Source organism: Nerophis ophidion, linkage group LG08 (genome assembly GCF_033978795.1).
Source record: "Nerophis ophidion isolate RoL-2023_Sa linkage group LG08, RoL_Noph_v1.0, whole genome shotgun sequence".
In the NCBI taxonomy this organism is placed as follows: domain Eukaryota; kingdom Metazoa; phylum Chordata; class Actinopteri; order Syngnathiformes; family Syngnathidae; genus Nerophis; species Nerophis ophidion.
The window spans coordinates 71,879,957-71,905,432 of record NC_084618.1 but is presented as its reverse complement, the minus strand read 5'-3'; the positions used below and the strand labels follow the sequence as shown (position 1 = coordinate 71,905,432).

Here is a 25,476-nt window from a genome sequence, read left to right as displayed (position 1 = left end):
AAATCTTTAACATCAATATTTATGGAACATGTCCACAAAAAAAATGTACCTGTCAACACTAAATATTGCACTGTTGTATTTTTTTTTCACAGTTTATGAACTTACATTCATATGCTATTTTTAGAAGATTTTAAAAAAAAATCTCACGTACCCCTTGACATACCTTCAAGTACCCCCAGGGGTACACGTACCTCCATTTGAGAACCACTGCTTTAGAGGACCACTGAACAGAGTAGGACGCCACAACTCTAGCTGGACGTAATGAACAACAATAATAATAATAATAATAAAGTTGGTTATTTGTTATGCACTTTTCATTTAATTCATTTTTTGAATGTTACAGTACAAACCTGATATATGTATCAGTCTATCAATGTTTGCTTTAGTTACCTATTTTCCCCCTGATTAAAACAGGTCTGGTTGTGAATTTAGTTTTTGAAGTGCTCTGCAGTAGCTGACACAATTTGCTCCCCTTGACCAGAAATGTGAATTGAACTCCCATTATTTCAATATAATCACCTAATGTTAGGATGTGACATAATAATGTAATATGGGACCACTAGTTATTATAGCAGAATTGTTGAATGTGATCAAAAAGTACTTTTAGACGCACCGACATCTTTTGACCAAGTTATTGTTTTAAATTTTGGAATAAGTGTTGGAAAGGCCACTATTTTGCATGGTTTGTGATAGTTTTAGTCTTAGTATTTTATCAGTTCAAATGGTTATGCGTTTATTTTTTTTATTACCACAGAGGTGATTTTATGGTGCGTTAGAGGACCCCTGAACAGAGTAGGACGCCACATCTCCCGCCAGAAGTAATGAACAATAATAATTATAATAATAAAGGTGGTTATTTGTTATGCACTTTTCATTGAAAGTCATTTTTTAAACAAGGGGTTTCTCGGTGGCAGAGGGGTTAGTGCGTCTGCCTCACAATACGAAGGTTCTGAGTAGTCAGGGTTCAATCTCGGGCTCAGGATCTTTCTGTGTGGAGTTTGCATGTCCTCCCCGTGAATGCGTGGGTTCACTCCGGGTACTCCGGCTTCCTCACACTTCCAAAGACATGCACCTGGTGATAGGTTGATTGGCAACACTAAATTGGCCCTATTGTGTGATTGTGAATGTGAATGTTGTCTATCTGTGTTGGCCCAGCGATGAGGTAGCGACTTGTCCAGGGTATACGCCGCCTTCCGCCCTATTGTTGCCGAGTAAGCACTCGCGCCCCCCACGACCTCAAAGGGAATAAGCGGTAGAAAATGGATGGATGGATGGCTGCAGTACAAACCTGATATACATATCAGTGTATCATTGTTTGCTTTAATTACCTATTTTCTCCTGATTAAAACAGGTCTGGGGCTTCACGGTGGCAGAGGGGTTAGTGCGTCTGCCTCACAATACGAAGTTCCTGCAGTCCTGGGTTCAAATCCAGGCTCGGGATCTTTCTGTGTGGAGTTTGCATGTTCTCCCCGTGAATGCGTGGGTTCCCTCCGGGTACTCCGGCTTCCTCCCACTTCCAAAGACATGCACCTGGGGATAGGTTGATTGGCAACACTAAATTGGCCCTAGTGTGTGAATGTGAGTGTGAATGTTGTCTGTCTATCTGTGTTGGCCCTGCGACGAGGTGGCGACTTGTCCAGGGTGTACCCTGCCTTCCGCCCGATTGTAGCTGAGATAGGCGCCAGCGCCCCCCGCGACCCTGAAAGGGAATAAGCGGTAGAAAATGGATGGATGGATAAAACAGGTCTGGTTGTGAATTTAGTTTTTGAAATGCTCTGCAGTAGCTGACACAATTTGCTCCCCTTGACCAGAAATGTGAATTGAACTCACAATATTGGTACCTCAATATAATCACCTAATGTTAGGATGTGACATGATAATGTAATATGGGACCACTAGTTATTATAGCAGTATTGTTGAATGTGATCAAAAAGTACTTTTAGACACACGGAAATCTTTTGACCCAGTTGTTGTTTTACGTTTCGGAATATGTGTTGGAAAAGCCACTATTTCGCATGGGTTGTGATAGTTTTAGTCTTAGTATTGTATCAGTTCTAATGGTTATGTGTTTTTTTTTTTTTACTACCACAAAAGTGATTTTACGGTGCGTTAGAGGACCCCTTAACAGAGTAGGACGCCACAACTCCTGCCAGAAGTAATGAACAATAATAATTATATTAATAAAGGTAGTTATTTGTTATGCACTTTTCATTTGAATTCATTTTTAGAATGTTACAGTACAAACCTGATATATATATCAGTGTATCAATGTTTGCTTTAGTTACCTATTTTCCCCCTGACTACAACAGGTCTGGTTGTGAATTTAGTTTTTGAAATGCTCTGCAGTAGCTGACACAATTTACTCCCCTTGACCAGAAATTTGAAATGAACTCCCATTATCTCAATATAATGACCTAATGTTAGGGATGGGACGCTATGAAAATGTAATATCACGGTTATCGTGACCACTAATTATTTTAAATTGGCCCTAGTGTGTGAATGTGAGTGTGAATGTTGTCTGTCTATCTGTGTTGGCCCTGCGATGAGGTGGCGACTTGTCCAGGGTGTACACCGCCTTCCACCCGATTGTAGCTGAGATAGGCGCCAGCGCCCCCCGCGACCCCGAAAGGGAATAAGCGGTAGAAAATGGATGGATGGATTTAATGTGCTCAAAAAGTACTCGTTTGACCAAGTTATTGTTTTAAGTCATTAAAATAAGTGTTAGAAAGTCCACTATTTTACATGGTTTGTGTTTCTTATGCTTCATTGATAGTTTTATTCTAGGTATTTAATCAGTTTTAATGGCTGTGTTTTTTTTGTTTTTTTTATTAACAAAAGAGGTGTTTTTACAGTACGTTAGAGGACCCTTTAACAGAGTAGGGTACCACAATGCCCAGCAAAAATAATAACCAACTTTGTTATTATTATTGTTTATTTGTTATGCACATTTAATTTAAATTATTTTTTTAAATGCTTCAATACAAACCTGATATACATCAGTGTTAATTTTGTAGACTAAAAATGTTTGTTTTAGTTAGTCAACGACCTATTTTCCTCGGACTTAAACAGGTTTTGTTGTGAATTTAATTTTTGAGATGCTCTGCAGTAACTGTAATAAGATAAGTTTCAAGACAACTGTAAAGATGCATTATCCTTTATGCTGTATATATTAGTAGACACAATTTAGACTTAGACTTATACTTGGACAAACTTTAATGATCCACAAGGGATATTGTTCCACACAGTAGCTCAGTTACAATGATGCAAAGTGTAAGGATGGAAAGGACAATGCGGGTATGAATGGACTAAATATAGCGATGTAAAATTTAACATATGTATGTAATATTTATATAATATATGTACAATATATTATATATACAGATATATTTAATATATTATGTCTACATCATATATACATAATATAACAATTACCATGTACAATATTACAGTATATGTGACTGGTGTCAGGTAATGGACAGATATCTATTGCTGTATGGCAAGCGATTATACAGCTGGATGGAGAGCGGAATGTAGGAGTTCTTGAATCGAACACTGTGGGAACGAAGCTTGAGGAGCCTGTTGGATGATGAACTCTGCCGTCCCTCAATTGTCTGATGGAGTGGGTGGGCAAGATTGTCCATGATGGCCAGCAGTTTGTCCAGTGTCCTCCTGTTCCTTACTGACACAAACGCCTCCAACTGTGTGCAAATAGTTTGGCCGGCTTTCCGGATCAATTTGTCAATCCGTTTTGAGTCCCTTTTGCTGGTGCTGCTTCCCCAATAGACCACTGCGAAGTACAGGGCACTGGCCACAACATACTGTAATTTTAGTCGACTAAAATGTTGAGGAATCTAGTTAAATTATTTAAATGACTAAAATATGACTAAAAAACAAGACATTTTTGCCAAAAGACTATGACTAAAACTAAATTAAATACTATTGTCAAAAGTAACATTGTTGACAAAAAGATATGATGGGACATTTTTAGTCAACAAAATGAACATTAATATAATGTAAGTGTGAATGTTGTCTGTCTATCTGTGTTGGCCCTGTGATGAGGTGGCGACTTGTCTGGGGTACACCCATGCAGCTGAGATAGGCTCCAGCACTCCCCGCGAACCCTAAAGGGACAAGCGGTAGAAAATGGATGGATGGATATTAGGGGTATAACGGTACACAAAAATTTTGGTTCGGTACGTATCTTGGTTTAGAGGTCACAGTTCAGTTAATTTTCGGTACAGTAAGAACACAACAAAATATAAATTTTTTGGTTATTTATTTTCCAAATTTGTAAACAATGGCATAACATACATATACACACAGGGTCCATTGCCAGGGTTAATACATATATAACATATATAAGATAAAAACTAAATAAGTTAAGGCTCAGAATGGTTTCTTAACAAAACCGTTCTACATATAAAGTGCTTTTTTTGATTGATTGAGACTTTTATTAGTAAATTGCACAGTACAGTACATATAATTGACCACTAAATGCTAACACCCCAATAAGTTTTTCAACTTGTTTAAGTCGGGGTCCACGTTCATCAACACCGCCCGCCGTTTTTTGTAGACATGTTCGATAAATATTGATGTTAAAGATTTCTTTTTTTGTGAAGAAATGTTTAGAATGAAGTTCATGAATCCAGATGGATCTTTATTACAATCCCCAAAGAGGGCACTTGAAGTTGATGATTACTTCTATGTGTAAAAATCTTTGTTTATAAATGAATCACTTGTTTCTTTTTCAACAAGTTTTCAGTTATTTTTATATCTTTATTTCCAAACAGTTCAAGAAAGACAACTACAAATGAGCAATATTTTGCATTGTTATACTCATGATATAGTGCTGTATTTTATTTCTTTATCTGTTTTTTTCAACCAAATATGCTTTGCTGTGATTAGGGGGCACTTGAATTAAAAACATTTTCATAGGGGGTACTTCACTGAAAAAAGGTTGAGAACCACTGTGTTATGAGAGTAGTGTATGTGTGTGTGTGGCCCTTTAATAAGTGACAGCTTGTGACGTCAGTGAGTGTGCGGGCGAGCGAGGTGAGGGAGCGGTAGAGCGCAGGAGTAGCTAGTGTTTTGTTGGATTGGCTGTGTGCAAGACCTCAATAAAGCCCCGATTTGCAACTAATCGCTGGACTCTTCATTTACCCTGGAGTCCGGAACTGTGGAGACCCACTGCCGGGTAGAGTGAAGGGTTGTGCGCGCAAGGGAGACACTATGGGAGCCGGAAGCAGGAAAGGTGCAACACATGTTTGACGTGTTGTCAGAAGCAGCTGCTGAACAATCTTGGCAGACCTCTGTCCTCCATTGTTGTATCGCGCAGCCAAAGTGTTCCCAAACGGGAGATCTTAACGAGGCAGGAAGGTCTTCCAGCTCTGGCTTTAACATGTTGTCCTAGCCTGCTAGCTGCTAGCATGTCTACTCGTTCGGTACCCCTTTCGAACCGAACCGAAACCCCGTACCGAAACGGTTCAATACAAATACACGTACCGTTACACCCCTAATGGATATATATATATATATATATATATATATATATATATATATATATATATATATATATATATATATATATATATATATATATATATATACATTTTTTGTCAACATGTTAAATGCATATATATTTCCTTCTTTTTGAAGACAAGAATAATAATAGGTTGGTTGGTGTATTACCTTATTTTGACTACTTGCATTGATTAGAATCAGACAGGATTCATAATTGTGCTGTTCCACAACTTTCTGAACCTCTTCAGGATGTGCAATTTTGTGTGCGTTTTTTTATGATTATGCTATTGGTTAAGCTCTGTTAACAGCAGCACCACATCAACCACAGCTATGAGACAAAACAACTGACAAGCTCAATACACATTAGCTACCATGAATTGTGTATTACTTCTGTTTTTCCTCACATTACATGGTATAAAGGGTGTTTAAGTAGTTTCTCCAGGGCTTTAATTAATGGGGCAGCACGGTGAAAGAGGGGTTAGTGCATCTGCCTCACAATACGAAGGTTCTGACTCCTGAGTAGTCCTGGGTTCAATCCTGGGTTCGGGATCTTTCTGTGTGGAGTTTGAATGTTCTCGCCGTGACTGCGTGGGTTCCCTCCGGGTACTCTGGCTTCCTCCAACCTCCAAAGACATGCACCTGGGGATAGGTTGATTGGCAACACTAAATTGACCCTAGTGTGTGAATGTGAGTGTGGATGTTGTCTGTCTGTGTTGGCCCTGCAATGAGGTGGCGACTTGTCCAGGGTTTACTCTGCCTCCCGCCCGAATGCAGCTGAGATAGGCTCCAGCAACCCCCCGCGACCCCAAAAGGGACGGGCGGTAGAAAATGGATGGATGGATGGTGTTTATTAATTTAGTCGGGCTGTTGTTCTCAAATTTTTTTCACCAAGTACTACCTCAGAAAAAACATGTCTCTCCAGCTACCGCGATAATGACCAACAATACAATACAATAGCGTAACAGGCCTAAGTATTCATATAAAACAAGGGATAGGTTTCATTTAACAAGTATATTAAGTATTTTTGGCCACTGTAACAACACACAGTTTGAACAGTAGCACTGTGTTTAAATATAGGAAAAAAAACACTTTATTTTACTGAAGTTATTCTTTGGGGTACTACTAGATGGAGCCCACATACCACAGTTTGCAGTAGGACATTTATTAGTGAGCCAGAATTCTGTTTGTTTATTTTATTTTAAAAAGTTTTTCTAATCTGTTTTTCCAAAATAAATATGCGACACAAAATATGTGTTAAAATATAGATGTATAATTTAAACACTATTGTGTATTTAATTGTGTTTTTATTTTTTATTTTTGAATACAACAAATATTGTGTATTTTAAACTGTAATATGCTGTTTTAAAAAATAATATTCTATTGTATGCATTTATTTATTTTATCTAAAAAAGTGTATGCTAATGTTTTTTTCCCAAATAAATATGCGATATAAAATGTGGAATAAAATAAAAAAATATATTAATTTAAACAATATTGTGTATTTAATTGTTTTTATTCTTTATTTTTTAAATATAAAAAATATTGTGTGTTTTAAAGTGTAATATGCTGTTTTAAATTGTAATATGCTTCTCTAAAGCATTATATCTGTGTGCATTTATTTATTTAATCTAAAAAAATGGATGCTAATCTATTTTTCACAAATAAAATACAATACAAAATATGTATTCAAATATAAATATATAATTTAAACACTATTGTGCATTTAATTGTATTCGTGTTCTTTATTTTTTTAAATATACAAAATATTGTGTGTTTTAAAATGTAATGTGGTGTTTTAAAATGTATTATGCTGTTCTAAAGTATTTTTTTAATATGTAAGGAAAAAAAGTAAAGTTAATATGATCAAATAAATTTCATATTGTTTATGTTTTTAGAAATAAAAATTATAGAATATTCCTATTGTATGAAATGTGTTATGCTAGTATGTTGGGATCATTTACCAGTATTGCACCATATTATGTATTTAAACAAATGAGTCAGGAGGAATAAAAAAATCATAACAAATCAGTGTATGAAAATGTTATGTAAGTGAGAATAATGTGTTGGTGCATATCAAATAAAATTTTTACCATTACTTTTATATTTTTTAAAATGAAACACTACTCTATTGTAAAGCCAGTACATCGTGATGATTTAACAGTATTATTATTAAGCAAATCGTTTTTTAACTGATGCTTCTAATCAAGATTTAAACCACTGTGTTAATTAAATAAGCGACACATAGTGATTTTATTCCTATTTTTTTCCGAGGCATTTATTTGTTGAAGTGGATGAAGAATTTGGCAATGAATTAGGCCTGGCATCTGTTTGATGTTTGATGAGGATTTCTTATTGTGGCTTCAAAACATCCTGGGACACCTATTATCTACTTTCAAGCTCTATATGTGGCACAGGAGACAGTAATTAGACTAGTAATTGTATGGTGTTCATTCACACAGGAACACAAGCATTGTTTAGCCTTTAGTGCAAGTGTAGTGCAGTGACATAGGCTGCTGATTCCACCCACAAACCCTCAAATTACTTTATGCTGCCTCCTTTCTTCCGAAACAAAAAAAAAAGATGTTTGTCCTTAACAGCCTCTCTCCTGTGTTTGTTTTTTTTAGGCTTACTGAGCCTTCGGGATTCCTCACGGACGGTTCGGTCAGCTACAAGTACAAAACAAAGTGCACCTGGCTTATCGAAGGCTTGTAAGTGTTGCTGTTTTTAATGAAACACACTCAAGCGAAAGCAGATTATTGTGGATGAGCCCCCATGTTTTTTAACTGTAACTGCTACTGGCTGCTTTAATTGGCCATGATTCAGAGAGAAGCGACATCCCTGAACCAGCACATCTGCTGCGTTGCCCCGGCAACCGCGGTCCCTATGAGGACAACGCCGTTATCAGGGGCAATAATTACAAAAAAGTGCTGTATTTTTTTCCCCCTCTTTTTCCACAGTCCAAACGCCGTTCTTCGCTTGCGGTTTAACCACTTTGCCACAGAATGCAGTTGGGACCACATGTATGTATATGATGGAGACTCCGTATACGCACCCCTCGTTGCTGTTTTCAGGTGAGAGGCTGACATATGTACAATACAATTTAAAAACAATTCCATCTTGACCAATACCATTTAGTCATTTGTAATGTAAATATTCCTATAAAACATATGATCAAAGAGTAAATGCCTTTTCTGCTTTAGCGGCCTCATTGTACCGGAGGTGCGGGGAAACGAGACTGTTCCTGAGGTGGAGGCCACTTCAGGCTATGCACTACTACACTTTTTCAGCGATGCTGCCTACAACCTGACTGGATTTGAGATATTCTACTCGTACGTATTTCAGCTTTCCATTCATTTTATCCCTTAACATTGTCACACTATTAAATAGCTAAAACAGTTATAAATGTAGTCTAGGGTTGTACGGTACACCGGTATTAGTGTAGTACCGCGATACTAGTGAATCTCATTTGGTACTGTACCGCCTCTAAAAAGTACCGGTCCCCCAGCCACACCTCGTCGTCACGTTGTGTCATTGCTGGTTCACGAGAAGACGAGCATGTGCGGCAGCGCACAATCAAGGAGTACTTACAAACAGACACAGTGTGTAGACAGAAAAGGGGGAACGAATGCATTTTGGCTTAAAAAGTAACGATAAAGGTGAAGCTATAACACTGAAACGCCCTCAGGAAGATGTCCTTTAGACATGGCATGCTCGCTAGCGGCTAAAGTCCATCCGCAGTCTGCAGTATTTTAGCTACTTCTAAGTCACTAATCCTTGCCTCCATGGCGACAAATAAAGTATGTTTTCTACAAGTAACATCACTGCAGGTTGAGGAATAGCTAAAAATGCTTCACCTCACCGGCGTCACCGCTAATGACGCCGTTCCTGAATAATTATAATAACTTAGATTTATATCGCGCTTTTCTAGACACTCAAAGCGCTCACAGAGAAGTGGGACTCAACATTCATTCACACCTGGTGGTGGTAAGCTACATCAGTAGCCACAGCTGCCATGGGGTAGACTGATCACCACCTATCATTCATTCATCATTCATCATTCATTCACCAGTGTGAGCGGCACCGGGGGCAAGGGTGAAGTGTCCTACCCAAGGACACAACGGCAGCGATTTTTTGGATGTCAATAGGTGGGAAGCGAACCTGCAACCGAACCGGCCGCTCTACCCACTACGCCATGCCGCCCCCGTAAACAAACGCCATTGGTGGATCTACACCTAAAATCCTCTGTAATGATACCAAGTACAGGAGAGTGTCTAGTCGATACTACTATGATTACATTGATTGTTTTTAGCATCACAAAATCTTCTTTCGTTTTTTAAAAATTAGAATAGCTTTATAAACTCAGGAAATAATGCCCTGGACACATGAGGACTTTAAATATGACCAATGTATGATCCTGTAACGACTTGGTATCGGATTGATACCTAAATGTGTGGTATCATTCAAAACTAATGTAAAGTATCAAACAACATAAGGATAAGTGAGTATTACATTTTAACAGAAGTGTAGACAGAACATGTTACAAGAGAAAGTAAGCAGATATTAACAGTAAATGAAGAAGTAGATTAATAATTAATTTTATACCACTTGTCCTTAATAACGTTGACAAAATAATAGAATGATAAATGACACTACTTAGGAGTATTTTTTTGTTTACTTACTACTAAAAGACAAGTTGTCTTGTATGTTCGCTACTTTATTTAAGGACTAAATTGCAATAAGAAACATGTTTAATGTACTGTGAGACATTTAAAAAAAAATTAGGCAAATAATGCAATTTTTTCTGGTTCCCTTTATCTAGAAAAGTATCGAAATACATTTTGATACCGGTAAAATATTGGTATCGGGACAACACTAATGTAATCATTGATTAAGACAGTTTACACTAAAAAAAGATCATCTAAATAATGGGGGCTTTCTGCTGTTTTTAACAAGTTATGGAAATAACATTAGTCAAATCAATTTTTTTTACTCAAGCGTTTTGCCGCAAAAATGCTAGCAAAATATTTTCTGTATTGCAAGTGTGCTCTGCTTTTTTAAGAATTTTTTGCACAATTTTAAGTTGTTCCCAAGTCTTCAGCTGAACTGACAAATCATTCACAAGCTAAATTATCCACGTCTGTTCAATATGGTCTCCTTGTCCAGGATCAACTCGTGTCCCAACAACTGCTCGGGCCACGGGAAGTGCACGCCTGGCAACTCGGCGGCCAGCCGCGTGTACTGCGAGTGCGACAAGTACTGGAAGGGCGAGGCCTGCGACATCCCCTACTGCAGGAATAACTGCGGCAGCCCCGACCACGGCTACTGCGACCTCACCGGCGAGAAGCTGTGTGTTTGCAACGACAGCTGGCAAGGTAGAAGAAGCCAAATTAACACTTTTTATCCTGGTATTACTTTTTTACGATTGATTCCTCAGTTAAGCATATCAAAAATACACCACATTTGTGTGCACGACACATACGGTAGATCACTATTTGCAAGGACCTAATTTTGTGTGTTTATTATAACCATTATCAACATGAACTAAAATGTATATCTGTCTTTAATTCTGATGATGGCTTTTAATTTGAGCTAACTTTATCACTGCTATACTCACTTTGTTGTATATATGGCACACACAACTTTAAAACTGAAAAAATTACGTGCGCTTTCCCGTTCAATAACATAACAAATTTTCTGCAAACCTGCTTATTTATGTTGCTGTGTCATAAACACATCCAGGATGTGCTGCAGTATACATTTTGGTTGTCTACCACACTTGCATTGCACTTTCCATTGCAGTTTGTCTAATATTAGAAAATTATTGTTTAAATGAAAATCCCCAAAATATTTATCACTGCAATCAAACCAAAAAATGTACTTCATGAAAATACTTGTATAATATATGGAAATTGAATTCCAAAAATTAATTAACATACATACAAAATTATAATCCAAATAATAAAAAAATTAAGTAAAAAAGATCAGAAGAAAATAGAGTTGGGCAACGTAATAGATTAGTGTGGAGTTTTGTAGGTTTTCTTTGGGTTCTCCATCCACCTCCCACATCCCCAAAAACATGCATGTTAGACGAATCACAGGCTTTAAATCACAGGTGTGAAACCCAATGTGCCAAATAATTTTTTGTGGCACACAAAATCCTGCAAATATGCGTCAAAAAAACTATCTTTCTTACTAAATGTATTTATTCTTCAAATTTTATTTAAAGCATTTTGTTCTACTAAAAAATAAATACCTATGTCTCTGCTTATCACCTTGCATTATTTAGACTTAGACTTAGAGACTTTGACTTCCTTTTATTGTCATTCAAATTTGAATTTTACAGGACAGATAGGAATGAAATTTTGTTGCATTCGCTCGTAGTACAGGATAAAAGAGCAATTAGGTGCTGATTATTATGATTTGAAAGCAAGTTATCAGTTTATTAGCCAAATTATAATCAAATGTGCAATTGTGTGATCATATATTGAGGTAATGTACTCATGTATATTTACTGTTACATGTGTCCCACTCAGGGAAGCCATAACTGCAGTGTGGCCCTGTATGAAAACGACATTGACAGCCCTTCTGTAAATGGTCCACATGTGTAAATGTGAATGGTTATTTGTCTGTATCAGTGCAAACATAGAAAATGGATGCTGGATGAATGCAATTCTAAGGGCAGATTTAACGTTTTTAGCCTTACCATCACATTAAAACCGCCTTGTTTGCATTCTTGTATAATTGCAATCCTGTCGCTCCACCCATGTCTGTGGTTGGTGTGTTGTATAACGTCACCCAGAACCCTCTTGGAAAAGCCAAAGATGCCTCGTGACTTCTATGAATCATCTCCATTCTTGTCTTTGTGTGTTATGCAAAGGCCCGGACTGCTCCCTCACCGTGCCTTCCACCGAGTCGTTCTGGGTGTTGCCCAGCGTCAAGCCCTTCGGTACGTCGCTGGGCCGGGCCTCCCACAAGGCGGTGGTGCAGGACAAGGTCATGTGGGTGGTGGGCGGCTACGCGTTTAACTTCACCTCCTTCCAGATGATTCTCAAGTAAGATGCAGCTACCACTTTCATAAGCACTTAAGTGGACACTTCATTAGTTTCATTAAAGTGTATATTTCTTTTTAGCTACAACCTGGAGAGCGGCATCTGGAACACGGTGCCCATAAACAGCGGCCCTGTGCCCAGATATAGCCACTCGCTCACCTCCTACCAAGTAACATGACCTCATTAGCATGTTAGCATTAGCCTTAATTGGGTGTTACTCTGACGCCTCGTCTCCCGCTCAGGAGGACATCTTCATGTTTGGCGGAAAGCTGGAGGCCGGCTGGAATAATGTGACAGACGAGCTGTGGGTCTTCAACATCCCTAGCCGGACGTGGCAGCGGAGAAACCCGGTTACGGGCCCCCCGACTCAGGCGCAGATCTATGCGGTGGAGGGCCACACGGCGCACTGCGTCGTCCTGGATGGCGGCGAAGTGATCATGCTGGTCATCTTCGGCTACTCGCCTGTCTATAGCTACATCAGCAGTGTTCAGGAGTACAATCTGAGTGAGTCATCTTGTTGGAAATGAGAATATATTGTGTGAGGTACACTTAAAATATACTTGAGTAGTCTGTGTCCATCTAGTGTGAGCACTATTGTTATCTAGCACTACTCTGGAATTTACCAGAGCTGCACAGGTTGCCATTAAAATCCTCTTTCACTGACATCACTGTTGGAACTGATAAATGCAAGACACCCTGCACTTTTCTACCTTCCTTCTTTCCACTTGAGAATGTTCAACAATTTCAATTTGTTTTAGGTCTGGAGGAGACATGTTTGCTCAGAAAGTCACAATACAGATTGGAATTCAGGTTTCCTCTAAAACAGGGGTCTAAAACATGCGGCCCATGGGCCAATTGCGGCCCGCGAAATGTTATTTTGTGGCCCGCACCTTGATGTGAAAATTTAATGTTGGTGCGGCCCGCAAGATTCTTATGGATGGCGCTTTACAGCGTCATACTTGTATACCCTCGATTTTTCAGGAATACTCCCAGGTTTCAGTGCTCCTCCAGGAGTAATCTTCTCCCAAAATGTACCTAAACAGCAATTTTAAGGGAGCACCGTTGAAGCACTGCCTTTGACGTCCTCTACAACCTGTACAAACAGCGTGCCAACCCAGCCACATGTTGTATTTGGCTTCTTTAGAGCGACTGCAAGATATAGTCAATCAACAGCCATACAGGTCACACTGAGTGTGGCCGTATATGCAACTTTAACACTGTTACAAATATGCGCCACACTGTGAACCCACACCAAACAAAAATGACAAACACATTTCGGGAGAACATCCGCACTGTAACACAACATAAACACGATAGAGCAAATACCCAGAATCCAATGCAGCCTTAACTCTTCCGCTACTCCACAATATACACCCCCCGTTCCCCCAACCCCGCCCCAATTGTTGGCCGGAAGAGTTAGGGCTGCATTGGATTCTGGGTATTTGTTCTGTTGTGTATATGTTGTGTGACGGTGCGGATGTTCTCCCAAAATGTGTTTGTCAATCTTGTGTGGTATGGGTTCACAGCGTGGCACATATTTTTAACAGTGTTAAAGTTGTTTAAATGGCCACCCTCAGTGTGAGCTGTAAGGCTGTCGATCATGTATGTCTTGCATTCACTTTCGTGGGTCTGCAGAAGCCTCATACAATATGTGACTGGGCCGGTGCACCGTTTATATGGTGGAAAAACGTACGAGACGGCAGTTTGTAGAGGACGTTAAAGGCAGTGCCATCATGGCACGCCCTTAATATTGTTGGTCGGGTGAAAATTGGGAGAATGATTGCCCCGGGAAATTGTCGGGAGGGGCACTGATATTTGGGTGTTTCCCGGTTAGATCACAAGAGTTGGCAAGTATGTTGCTAGGGCGGGAAAGCCATTCAAAGAAGGTGAATTCATTAAAAAGTGCATGTTAGATGCTTTTAAGAAATCTTTTCTTGCGGCTCAGCCTCACACAGTTTCTGCATCCGGTGGCCCCCAGGTAAATTGAGTTTGAGACCCCTGCTCTAGATGAATCCACAAGTCTGCAAGTGCCAGCAGCACTATAGCAGCCCAAGACCATACGCTATTATATTTCCAGCTATATAGACCAGTGGTTCTCAAATGGGGATAGGCGTACCCCTGGGTGTACTTGAAGGTATGTCAAGGGGTACATGAGATTTTTTTTAAATATTCTAAAAATAGCAACAATTCAAAAATCCTTTATAATCATACTTATTGAATAATAATTCAACAAAATATGAATGTAAGTTCATAAACTGTGAAAAGAAATGCAACAATGCAATATTCAGTGTTGACAGCTGGATTTTTTGTGGACATGTTCCATAAATATTGAAGTTAAAGATTTCTTTTTTTGTGAAGAAATCTTTAGAATTAATTTCATGAATCCAGATGGATCTCTATTACAATCCCCAAAGAGGGCACTTTAAGTTGATTATTACTTCTATGTGTAGAAATTTCTATTTATAATTGAATCACTTGTTTATTTTTTAACAAGTTTTTAGTTATTTTTATATCTTTTTTTCCAAATAGTTCAAGAAAGACCACTACAAATGAGCAATATTTTGCACTGTTATACAATTTAATAAATTGGAAACTGATGACATAGTGTTGTATTTTACTTCTTTATCTCTGTTTTTCAACCAAAAATGCTTTGCTCTGATTAGGGGGTACTTGAGTTAAAAAAATGTTCACAGGGTGTACATCACTGAAAAAAGGTTGAGAACCACTGATATAGACCGTAATGGCTTGACTCATTTTCAGTGCATAATTAATAAACACTGGTACACAAGCTGTACACTGACTACTTTACAGTGCATCCAAGTTTCATTTGTATAATGTTGTGGCTTGAGATGAAAGGCAATGAAAATATCTGTTGAAAAGATATACAAATATTGTACACATGTTAAAAAAACTTGCCTCCTTAAGGGACCAACGCCTGGCTTGTGCCTGAAACCAAAGGAGCTTTCCCCCAGGGAGGTTACGGCCACAGCAGCACGTACGACCGAGCCAGCGGCAGCGTGTACGTCCACGGGGGCTACAAGGCGCTGCCCGCTAATAAGTACGGCCTTGTAGATGACCTCTACCGCTATGATGTCAACATGAGGACATGGTAGGAAATTTGAAATCAAAAAGTAACTTGATGTCATTTACTGACATGTTTTTGTTGTTTTTTTTAAAATCTTTGGTAAAGGTTCATTTTGCGTGAAAGCGGCTATCCGCGTTACCTGCACTCCGCCGCCCTACTCAGCGGAAACTTACTCATCTTTGGCGGCAACACCCACAACGACACGTCGCTAAGCAACGGGGCCAAGTGCTTCTCGGCGGACTTCCTGGCTTATGACATTGGTAGGTGCCTGCCGTGGAGTTGCTGTTGTGAACTTCATGGTTTTGGTTTCCCTCCCAAGATTCTTATCCTCCAGTCATCAGCATGAATCATTTTGTTAGGCCAAATGAACGGTTGAAATCACAAAAAACTCAGCAAATATTATCTCTTTTCTATTAGCGTGCGACGAGTGGAGGCTCCTGTCAAAGCCCGACCTGCACAGAGACGTCAACCGCTTTGGACACTCTGCTGTGGTCAGCAACGGGTGAGTCACAACCTTGATGTCTGTTATTTGGGGGGGAGAGAGAGATGCCGTAGATTCAAACTAAGACTTGTTTACTACTGACTCATTTTTCAGATATTCTACTAATCTGAATGATTTATTAAAAAAAACCTGTTTACAATATTGAGTGTTTCCCACAGAACATTCATGGCGGTGGGGGTGTGGCGGTATCAAGATTATGTAATCATCTAATTTGCATGATCAGCTATCAGAGGGGTTAGTGCGTCTGCTTCACAATACGAAGGTCCTGGGTTCGATCCTGCGCTCGGGATCTTTCTGTGTGGAGTTTGCATGTCCTCCCCGTGACTGCGTGGGTTCCCACAGGATACTCTGTTTTCCTTCCACCTCCAAAGACATGCACCTGGGGATAGGTTGATTGGCAACACTACATTGGCTCTAGTGTGTGATTGTGAGTGTGAATGTTGTCTGTCTATCTGTGTTGGCCCTGCAATGAGGTGGCGACTTGTCCAGGGTGTACCCCGCTTTCCACCCGATTGTAGCAGAGATAGGCTACAGCAACCCCAAAGGGAATAAGCGGTAGAAAATGGATGGATGGATGGCTATGTTGAATGTATTTTTAAAAAGGCTAAAAAAAGTTAGACTGAACATACATTTCAACAAACATTTGTGGTACTATAGTGATTTTAAATGATTAATTCTTAAAATCGGATTAATCACACTTGAATTTGGAATAATCATAATTAATCATAGGGTTTTATTTGCTTGCATAATATAGATTTACCAAAATTAGAGCCCAATATTTGGACAGAAATGCAATTTTATTGTCAGAATGTCATAGAGGAAACATTTTTTAATGTTTTACTTGAATGCATGTTCTTTTTGCTCAAAACCTGCTAACAGTTTTATCTTAAGTACAATTACGGTGTATTTTGAAGTGAAATTTGCCAGCGAGCACACCGGTCTTTGTCTCCTCACTCATCTTTGCACAAGACATATGCGTTGACCTGATCACTCATCATATAACATCCTGCGCCGCCTTTCAGGTGAAAGGGAAAAAGCATGTACGGTCAAATTAAATCACTTGATTAATGTGCAGTCATATATGATTAATGCGATTATTTTTTATGATTAATCACATGAGTCAACTCGTTATGTTTGACAGCCCAGGTTATTTGTATCAGGATATTTTTTTCTTGTTATATTATATATTTTGTGATTAGTCCAAAGTAACATAAGCAGCTTTTTTCCTACCCTAATTTTGTTCAGTGTAGTCGAACAGGTTGTAATGCGCAGCACTTTTGTTGTGAAGGCCCGAAGTTGTCTTGGCAGGTGTAATGTGTGACAGGGAGACAAAGTGTCAAAGTTCCTCCTTCATTCATGCCTGGTGTCCATCCTTTATATTGAGCTTTCACAATGTCAGTGGCCATCTTTATAAGACGCAAAGTTACAGTCATGTGACAGTATTGTTTGGACAAAGGTGTACCTTACTGTTTCAATAATCTCACATTTTAACGTCTTCATTTTCTCCAGTTCCATGTTTGTGTTCGGCGGCTTCTCCGGGGTGCTCCTCAACGATGTGCTGGTATATCGGCCATCCAGCTGCCAGGCCTTCACCACAGAGGACGGGTGTGCTAAAGCCGGTCCTGGGGTCCGCTGCATTTGGAGCCGGGACCGCTGTATCCTCTGGGAGGCCAGCATGAACACAGAGAGCCTTGCTCTTGCTCCATTTTGCCCGCCAAAACCAGGTCAGGCAGACGAGAACTTGACCTTATAAAAACACACACTGACTCCCTTCTTACTCTTCTTGCTGTATTTTCTCAGCTACTATTGACGAGCGATGCAACCGATTTTCCGACTGCGCCAGCTGTACGGCCAACACCAATGGGTGCCAGTGGTGCGACGGAAAAAAGTGCATCTCAGCGTCCAGCAACTGTACTGTGGTGAGTCGACCAACAGGGGGCCTCAGAGCACCATTATAGTCCTCTCCTGAACTCGTTTGCACACATTTAGTTGTGACTATTGCATGTGCTCATTGTGGTTTTATAAGCCATAATATCAAACTGAATTTGTGATGTGGTACATCTTTGGAGAGACAATCAATAAAGTTCAGTAGTCTCCCAGCACATTTTCTGATGTCCTCTTCATTTTCCGGCTGTAGAACGTGAGGAACTTCACTGCATGCCACGTGCGGAATGAACAGGTGTGCAGCAAACTGGCCAACTGCAAAAGCTGCTTGCTAAATCTCAACTGTCTGTGGGACCAAAATCAGTCCGAGTGCCGTGCCCTGCCGGGTAAGACAGCAAGACCAGGAGAACATATTTTTACCTTTCCATTATATTTGAGCATAGTGATGCTGAAGTTACTCTCAGCATTGTTTGCTGGCTGGATGTGACTTCAAACCAAAATCTCTTTACTTGATTTTGCCTGTGGGTATGACACATTTAGAGTTGTGAATCACAACCTGTATGTAATGCAATGCAGAAGCTGACCTGAACACAAACTCCTCTTTAGCAGGTTTGTGTCGCCTATTCCCCGTACATGCTAAGAAAGGCAATCATCTTTTTGCAGCCCAGCAGTGCAGCGAGGGCTGGAGCATGGTGGGCGAAGCCTGCCTGAGGATCAACTCCAGCCGCGAGAGCTACGACAACGCTCAGCACTACTGCAAGAATCTCCACGGCAACATCGCCTCGCTCACCACTGCCAAGCAGGTGGACTTTGTGCTGGAGGAGCTGAAAAAGCTGCAGCAACAAGACAAGGTAAAAAAAAATATTAGAAGCATTCTGCTTGATTTTTGGCCTCATCACATTGCAGATTTTTGGCCCCATCAGATTGCATCTCATTGAAATGCTGTTTTTTTTTTATTTTGGTCAAATCAACCAGGCGGAAAAATTACTTCCGACGTGATTAGTTGTAACTTTTTTTCAATATTTTCTTTGATGGGTATTGCATCAGTAATATCTGACAATAACAACACTGCATCTCCACTGCACTATTCTGTCTTCAAAAAACACCACCAAATCGTTCAAATCAGACATGCTATTAAGAACAAAAATACTGTTGGAAAACAAGCCTGTCCTGTACTACCTTCTCCATGATCGAGAAAACACATTTTATCCATGAGAAGATTGAGGGCAGCAATAAAGCTGCAGCAAAGTGTAGACTGTGCAGTATACACACAATATAATGACACGTTTGTTTTTGTCGTTTTTACCCGTGTACCTGCAAATGTTTACTGGGACAGCAAGTACTCAGAATAGTACCACACAATGTAGTGCTACCTCAGAAACGGAATTGTATGGAAACCAAAGTTATTTTTTCCATCAAAAATAATGTCAATAAATGAATTGACATAAAACATTCTATCAAGTATAGTTTATGTAGAAAAACTTATTTCTACCTTTATTTGCCTAGTAAAGTACTGTTGAGATTAAGAATCTCCTCTGCGGGTGAGTTCTGCCACAAACATTCATACACCAGTGTGGGAGGCACTTGGAGCAAAGTGGTTGAGGTGCCTTGTCCGAGGACACAACAGCAGTGATTTAGGTGGCAGAAACTGGATTGGGACCCAGTACCCTCAAATTTCTTGACTCAGCCATCTGAGCAACGCAGCCCCAAAATAAGGAATTTAATGGATAAATTAACAATTTACATTGAGTTTACCTTTGCCAATGACCTTTTTTAGAAAAGAGCGCGGTGAGTAGAGAGTATTTCATGCCACCTTTGTTTGTACTTTGCGACAAGTTCTTTCTTTAATTCAATAGTTTTTTCTCACCTTTTATAATCAGAAGTGCTGCCATTCGCAACTTTCTTTGGCCCGAGGGTGGCTTATTTTGGAGTCGTACTCTGGTTGAGTTAGCAATGCCTTGAATTGGTTGTTTGGGCACCTGATTGAGCGGGAAAACTTACTAGTTTACTGCGAACAATGTTTGACCGAATGATAACTGAGGTGTTCAATACAAACCAGGGCAAAATCTTTGCGAAAATATTAGAAACCTAATCAAAACAAAAGTTGGGGGGTTTGAAAACCGAAGTAACACTATACCTGGTTGCCAAATCCTGAAGAGTCAATTCACCTCCAAACCTGGTTACAATTTTGTATTCCACCACCGCTGCATGTCTAGTCTGCCTTATCAATTAAAGCCAGACAATGTTCCAGATACATATTCATAAAGCTGATTTGTCCTTGGCAAAAAACGTTTCTCTTGCAGAAACAACCCCATCCCAAGTCTCTTGATTAATGCTTCTCATCTTGCTGCACTGAAAGGAAATTGCGTCCCCTCCACTCCCTCCTGCTGTGGTTATGCTTGTTGTAAGTCCGGAGGATGTTGTTTGTTGTTAAGTCCACAAACACAATCATGACAGCCCCCCCCCCCAACCTTTACATCTAAAACTTGAAGCCCTGGAGGCAAATGGAGAAATCATCTGTGAAATTATTTCACTGCCATTTTTAGTTGCTTCTTAAGTTCCCACAGATAAAACGCAGCAGGCAATGATTTCTTCAACAGTGCGACAGAGCAGCACAGTCATGGCAGTTTATCTGCTATATAAACAAGCTGCTGTTTGAGGCATTTTTTTATGTGTTAATAAATGTCTCCTCAGCGTTTGTCGCCCTGGGTGGGCCTGAGGAAGATCAACGTGTCGTACTGGGGCTGGGAGGACATGTCGCCTTTCACCAACAGCAGCCTGCGTTGGTTGCCCGGCGAGCCCAACGACTCGGGTTTTTGCGCCTATCTGGAGGAGCCGCAGGTTTCGGGCCTCAGGGCCAACCCGTGCACGGCCACCGCTCACGGCCTCATCTGTGAGAAAGCCACAGGTGAGACAGCGAGAGCAAGGAAACGCTGCACAATGCCAGGAGGCTGAAGAAACCACCACCCTGTCATTTTTTGCTCCACTCAGGAAACCCCAATCAGAGCGCCCGCCCACCCTGCAAGAAACCGTGCTCGCTGCACACTACCTGTGCCAACTGCACCAGTCAGGGAATGGAGTGCATGTGGTGCAGCAGTGCACAGCGCTGCGTAGACTCCACCGCCTATGTCATCTCCTTCCCTTATGGCCAGTGTCTGGAGTGGCAGACGGGAGACTGTTTGGGTAAGCGTCTTTTTGTTTACAGAGCATACCTGGTGCTTATTCTGAATGAATCATGCATTTCTTTGATTTAATGTAAATGCTCTATGTTTGGCCAAAATAAATGGTTAATTTATTAAGCAATATTGTACAACACTGGAGCAACACAACCAATGTTGTAACAGTGGTAGGGCTGCAACGATCATTCGATTAAATCAATTATTTGATTTGATTGATTGATTGACACTTTTATTAGTACCAACCTCGTCACGTCCGTTGTGTCCTGAGCAAGACACTTCACCCTTGCTCCTGATGGGTGCTGGTTAGCACCTTGCATGGCAGCTCCCTCCATCAGTGTGGGAATGTGTGTGTGAATGGGTAAATGTGGAAGTAGTGTCAAAGCGCTTTGAGTACCTTGAAGGTAGAAAAGCGCTATACAAGTACAACCCATTTATCATTTATATTAGTAGATTGTACATTATAGTACATATTTCGTGCAATTGACCACTAAATGGTAACACCCGAATAAGTTTTTCAACTTGTCTAAGTCGGAATCCACGTAAATCAATTCATGGTAAATTAGGTGTGTGCGGGTTGAAATTTATAGGCGGCAAACAGCAGAGTTTTTTATTTTATTGGTTTTCATAAATACATGTTAAAAGTGGCATCACGGTGGAAGAGGGGTTAGTGCATCTGCCTCACAATATGATGGTCCTGAGGAGTCATGGCTTCAATCCCGGGCTGGGGATCTTTCTGTGTGGGGTTTGCATGTTTTCCCTGTGACTGCGTGGGTTTCCTCCGGGTACTCCGGCTTCCTCCCACCTCCAAAGACATGCACCTGGGGGGGGTTGATTGGCAACACTAAATTGGCCTTAGTGTGTGAATGTGAATGTGAGTGTGAATGTTGCCGGTCTATCAATGTTGCCCCTGCAATGAGGTGGCGACTTGTCCAGGGTGTACACCGCCTACCGCCCAAATGCAGCTGAGATAGGCTCCAGCGACCCCAAAAGGGACAAGCAGTAGAAAATGGATGGATGTTAAAAGTGCAATTAGAATGTTGATTATGTACATTTGTTAGAAAAAACAGAAGGTTATAACAAGTAGAATAATTGTTGTTTATTTAAACTTTTTTTCCTTTTACTATGCATGTAAGCTTTTAAGTGTTTTTTTTCTGTTGACTCGATTAATCGATCGAACAAATCAATAAAATTTCTAAATTACTAAATTTCTCAATTACTAAAATAATAATCAATCAATCAATCAATGTTTACTTATATAGCCCTAAATCACTAGTGTCTCAAAGGGCTGCACAAACCACCACGACATAAGAAAAATGTCTCATGTTAGCAGTTACTGCCGTGTTTTCTTTTGTTCTTGGTTCTGTATAAGTTTTGATTACAATCATTTGTCCAACTGGACGTTCTAATCAAGGCCTGTAGATTTGAGGTGCGAATTAAAAGTCTGTGGTGTCGTTGCTAGCTCAGGTTGCCTGCAATCAGTTCATGACTGCAAGCAGGAAAAGAGAAACTAACCCCTAGTGTTTGTTTTGTTGTTGGATTTAAAAGTGGTTTGTTATGGCCAATTAAGTGCACAGAGTGGCCCTCGCTGTTAAATTTCCCTGTTGACTGAGTTTCAAATTGGTTCGTCACACTGGAGTTTAAGGAGAGCCAGAAAGGAGAAATGGAACTTAGATTTACATACAAGTAAGGGAATAAAAATGGTATTGCTGTTTCTTTGGTTTGTTAGCCGGTTGTTACACATTGTGAATGCGTCATCTCTTTGCTGAGTGTCCTGTCTGACTTTCCCCATCAACTCTTAAGTTTAAATCACCACTTCTCATTTGTTTTATAAACCTGAGTTTTGTTTCTTCCTTCGCTTTTTAGTCGTGGGAGCTCTTAAATGCACTTAAAACCGTAACCTTGGATAAAATACTTTTGATCCTCTGCAGCTCCTCCGAAGGGTTTGAAGTGCATTCGAATAGTTTTTTAGAATTTAAATCCAGTGAATGCTTTAGTATAAAACATTGTGTACATGTGCTGAATTTTCAAAAAGACAAAACATGATAAAAGACATATCTATTCAGTCAAAAAAAAAGTTTTTGCTGGGTTGCAATCATGTCACCGAGAGGCACTTCCGGGATTCAGGTGGTGGTCTATAGTTCCATTTATTTACTTCCATCAGTGCAAATTTGGGTGTATTTTGAAAAATAGTTAAAATGGGAAGGGGTGGGTTTATATGCTCTTACAAAAAATTATTTTTGAAATATTTAAACCATTCATCATTACCAATATGTTACTGCTCGCCTCGACTTAACTTTCTTTGACACTTACGAAGATTTAAAGTAGTAAAGATTGGAGACACATTATTTGTTTACATCTGGAGGGTTCCACAAATTAAGCATTAATCCATGAAAGACAATGTTGGATTTATTCATACGTAAGAAAGTCATGTATTGATTGACATTATGCTGTGCTGCTGGGACTGTGACGCTAATGATAAACAGGATAATTTGTTTGCAGTTGATTTCCTGCTACACATATTAGTCTCTTCTCTCGAGAGGGATTGGACTCTCTTCCACTCTGGCGTTGCCGGCAGTGAGAGGCGACGGGCTGGGGTGGCAATTCTTGTTTCCCCCCGGCTCAAAGCCTGTACGTTGGAGTTCAACCCGGTGGACGAAAGGGTAGCCTCCCTCCGCCTTCGGGTGGGGGGACGGGTCCTGACTGTTGTTTGTGCTTATGCACCAAACAGCAGTTCAGAGTACCCACCCTTTTTGGGAACGCTCGAGGGAGTACTGGAAAGTGCTCCCCCGGGTGATTCCCTTGTCCTACTGGGAGACTTCAACGCTCACGTTGGCAACGACAGTGAAACCTGGAGAGGCGTGATTGGGAAGAATGGCCGCCCGGATCTGAACCCGAGTGGTGTTTTGTTATTGGACTTTTGTGCTCGTCACAGTTTGTCCATAACAAACACCATGTTCAAACATAAGGGTGTCCATATGTGCACTTGGCACCAGGACACCCTAGGCCGCAGTTCCATGATCGACTTTGTAGTTGTGTCATCGGATTTGCGGCCTCATGTTATGGACACTCGGGTGAAGAGAGGGGCGGAGCTTTCTACCGATCACCACCTGGTGGTGAGTTGGCTGCGATGGTGGGGGAGGATGCCGGACAGACCTGGGAGGCCCAAACGCATTGTGAGGGTCTGCTGGGAACGTCTGGCAGAGTCTCCTGTCAGACAAAGTTTCAATTCCCACCTCCGGAAGAACTTTGAACATGTCACGAGGGAGGTGCTGGACATTGAGTCCGAGTGGACCATGTTCCGCACCTCTATTGTCGAGGCGGCAGATCGGAGCTGTGGCCGCAAGGTAGTTGGTGCCTGTCGGGGCGGCAATCCTAAAACCCCTTGGTGGACACCAGCGGTGAGGGATGCCGTCAAGCTGAAGAAGGAGTCCTATCGGGTCCTTTTGGCTCATAGGACTCCGGAGGCAGTGGACAGGTACCGACAGGCCAAGCGGTGTGCAGCTTCAGCGGTCGCGGAGGCAAAAACTCGGACATGGGAAGAGTTCGGGGAAGCCATGGAAAACGACTTCCGGACGGCTTCGAAGCGATTCTGGACCACCGTCCGCCGCCTCAGGAAGGGGAAGCAGTGCACTATCAACACCGTGTATGGTGCGGATGGTGTTCTGCTGACCTCAACTGCGGATGTTGTGGATAGGTGGAAGGAATACTTCGAAGACCTCCTCAATCCCACCAACACGTCTTCCTATGAGGAAGCAGTGCCTGGGGAATCTGTGGTGGACTCTCCTATTTCTGGGGCTGAGGTAGTTAAAAAGCTCCTCGGTGGCAAGGCCCCAGGGGTGGATGAGATCCGCCCGGAGTTCCTTAAGGCTCTGGATGCTGTGGGGCTGTCTTGGTTGACAAGACTTTGCAGCATCGCGTGGACATCGGGGGCGGTACCTCATGATTGGCAGACCGGGGTGGTGGTTCCTCTCTTTAAGAAGGGGGACCGGAGGGTGTGTTCCAACTATCGTGGGATCACACTCCTCAGCCTTCCCGGTAAGGTTTATTCAGGTGTACTGGAGAGGAGGCTACGTCGGATAGTCGAACCTCGGATTCAGGAGGAACAGTGTGGTTTTCGTCCTGGTCGCGGAACTGTGGACCAGCTCTATACTCTCGGCAGGGTTCTTGAGGGTGCATGGGAGTTTGCCCAACCAGTCTATATGTGCTTTGTGGACTTGGAGAAGGCATTCGACCGTGTCCCTCGGGAAGTCCTGTGGG

The 25,476-nt window shown here is 41.0% G+C and overlaps 1 protein-coding gene across 1 annotated transcript in view; it reads left to right on the top strand.

Annotated features, from left to right (window-relative positions):
• Nucleotides 1-25,476, top strand: part of atrnl1b (attractin-like 1b) — a 131,291-nt gene that overhangs the window by 3,013 nt on the left and 102,802 nt on the right. The window contains exons 2-17 of the mRNA XM_061909599.1: nt 8,145-8,228; nt 8,478-8,591; nt 8,721-8,849; nt 10,684-10,892; nt 12,398-12,572; nt 12,651-12,738; nt 12,812-13,073; nt 15,495-15,678; nt 15,760-15,914; nt 16,072-16,156; nt 17,666-17,880; nt 17,957-18,075; nt 18,294-18,426; nt 18,704-18,891; nt 20,735-20,948; nt 21,032-21,223. Coding sequence (XP_061765583.1) covers nt 8,145-8,228; nt 8,478-8,591; nt 8,721-8,849; nt 10,684-10,892; nt 12,398-12,572; nt 12,651-12,738; nt 12,812-13,073; nt 15,495-15,678; nt 15,760-15,914; nt 16,072-16,156; nt 17,666-17,880; nt 17,957-18,075; nt 18,294-18,426; nt 18,704-18,891; nt 20,735-20,948; nt 21,032-21,223 — 2,546 coding nt within the window. The remainder of the gene's footprint in view (nt 1-8,144; nt 8,229-8,477; nt 8,592-8,720; nt 8,850-10,683; nt 10,893-12,397; nt 12,573-12,650; nt 12,739-12,811; nt 13,074-15,494; nt 15,679-15,759; nt 15,915-16,071; nt 16,157-17,665; nt 17,881-17,956; nt 18,076-18,293; nt 18,427-18,703; nt 18,892-20,734; nt 20,949-21,031; nt 21,224-25,476) is intronic.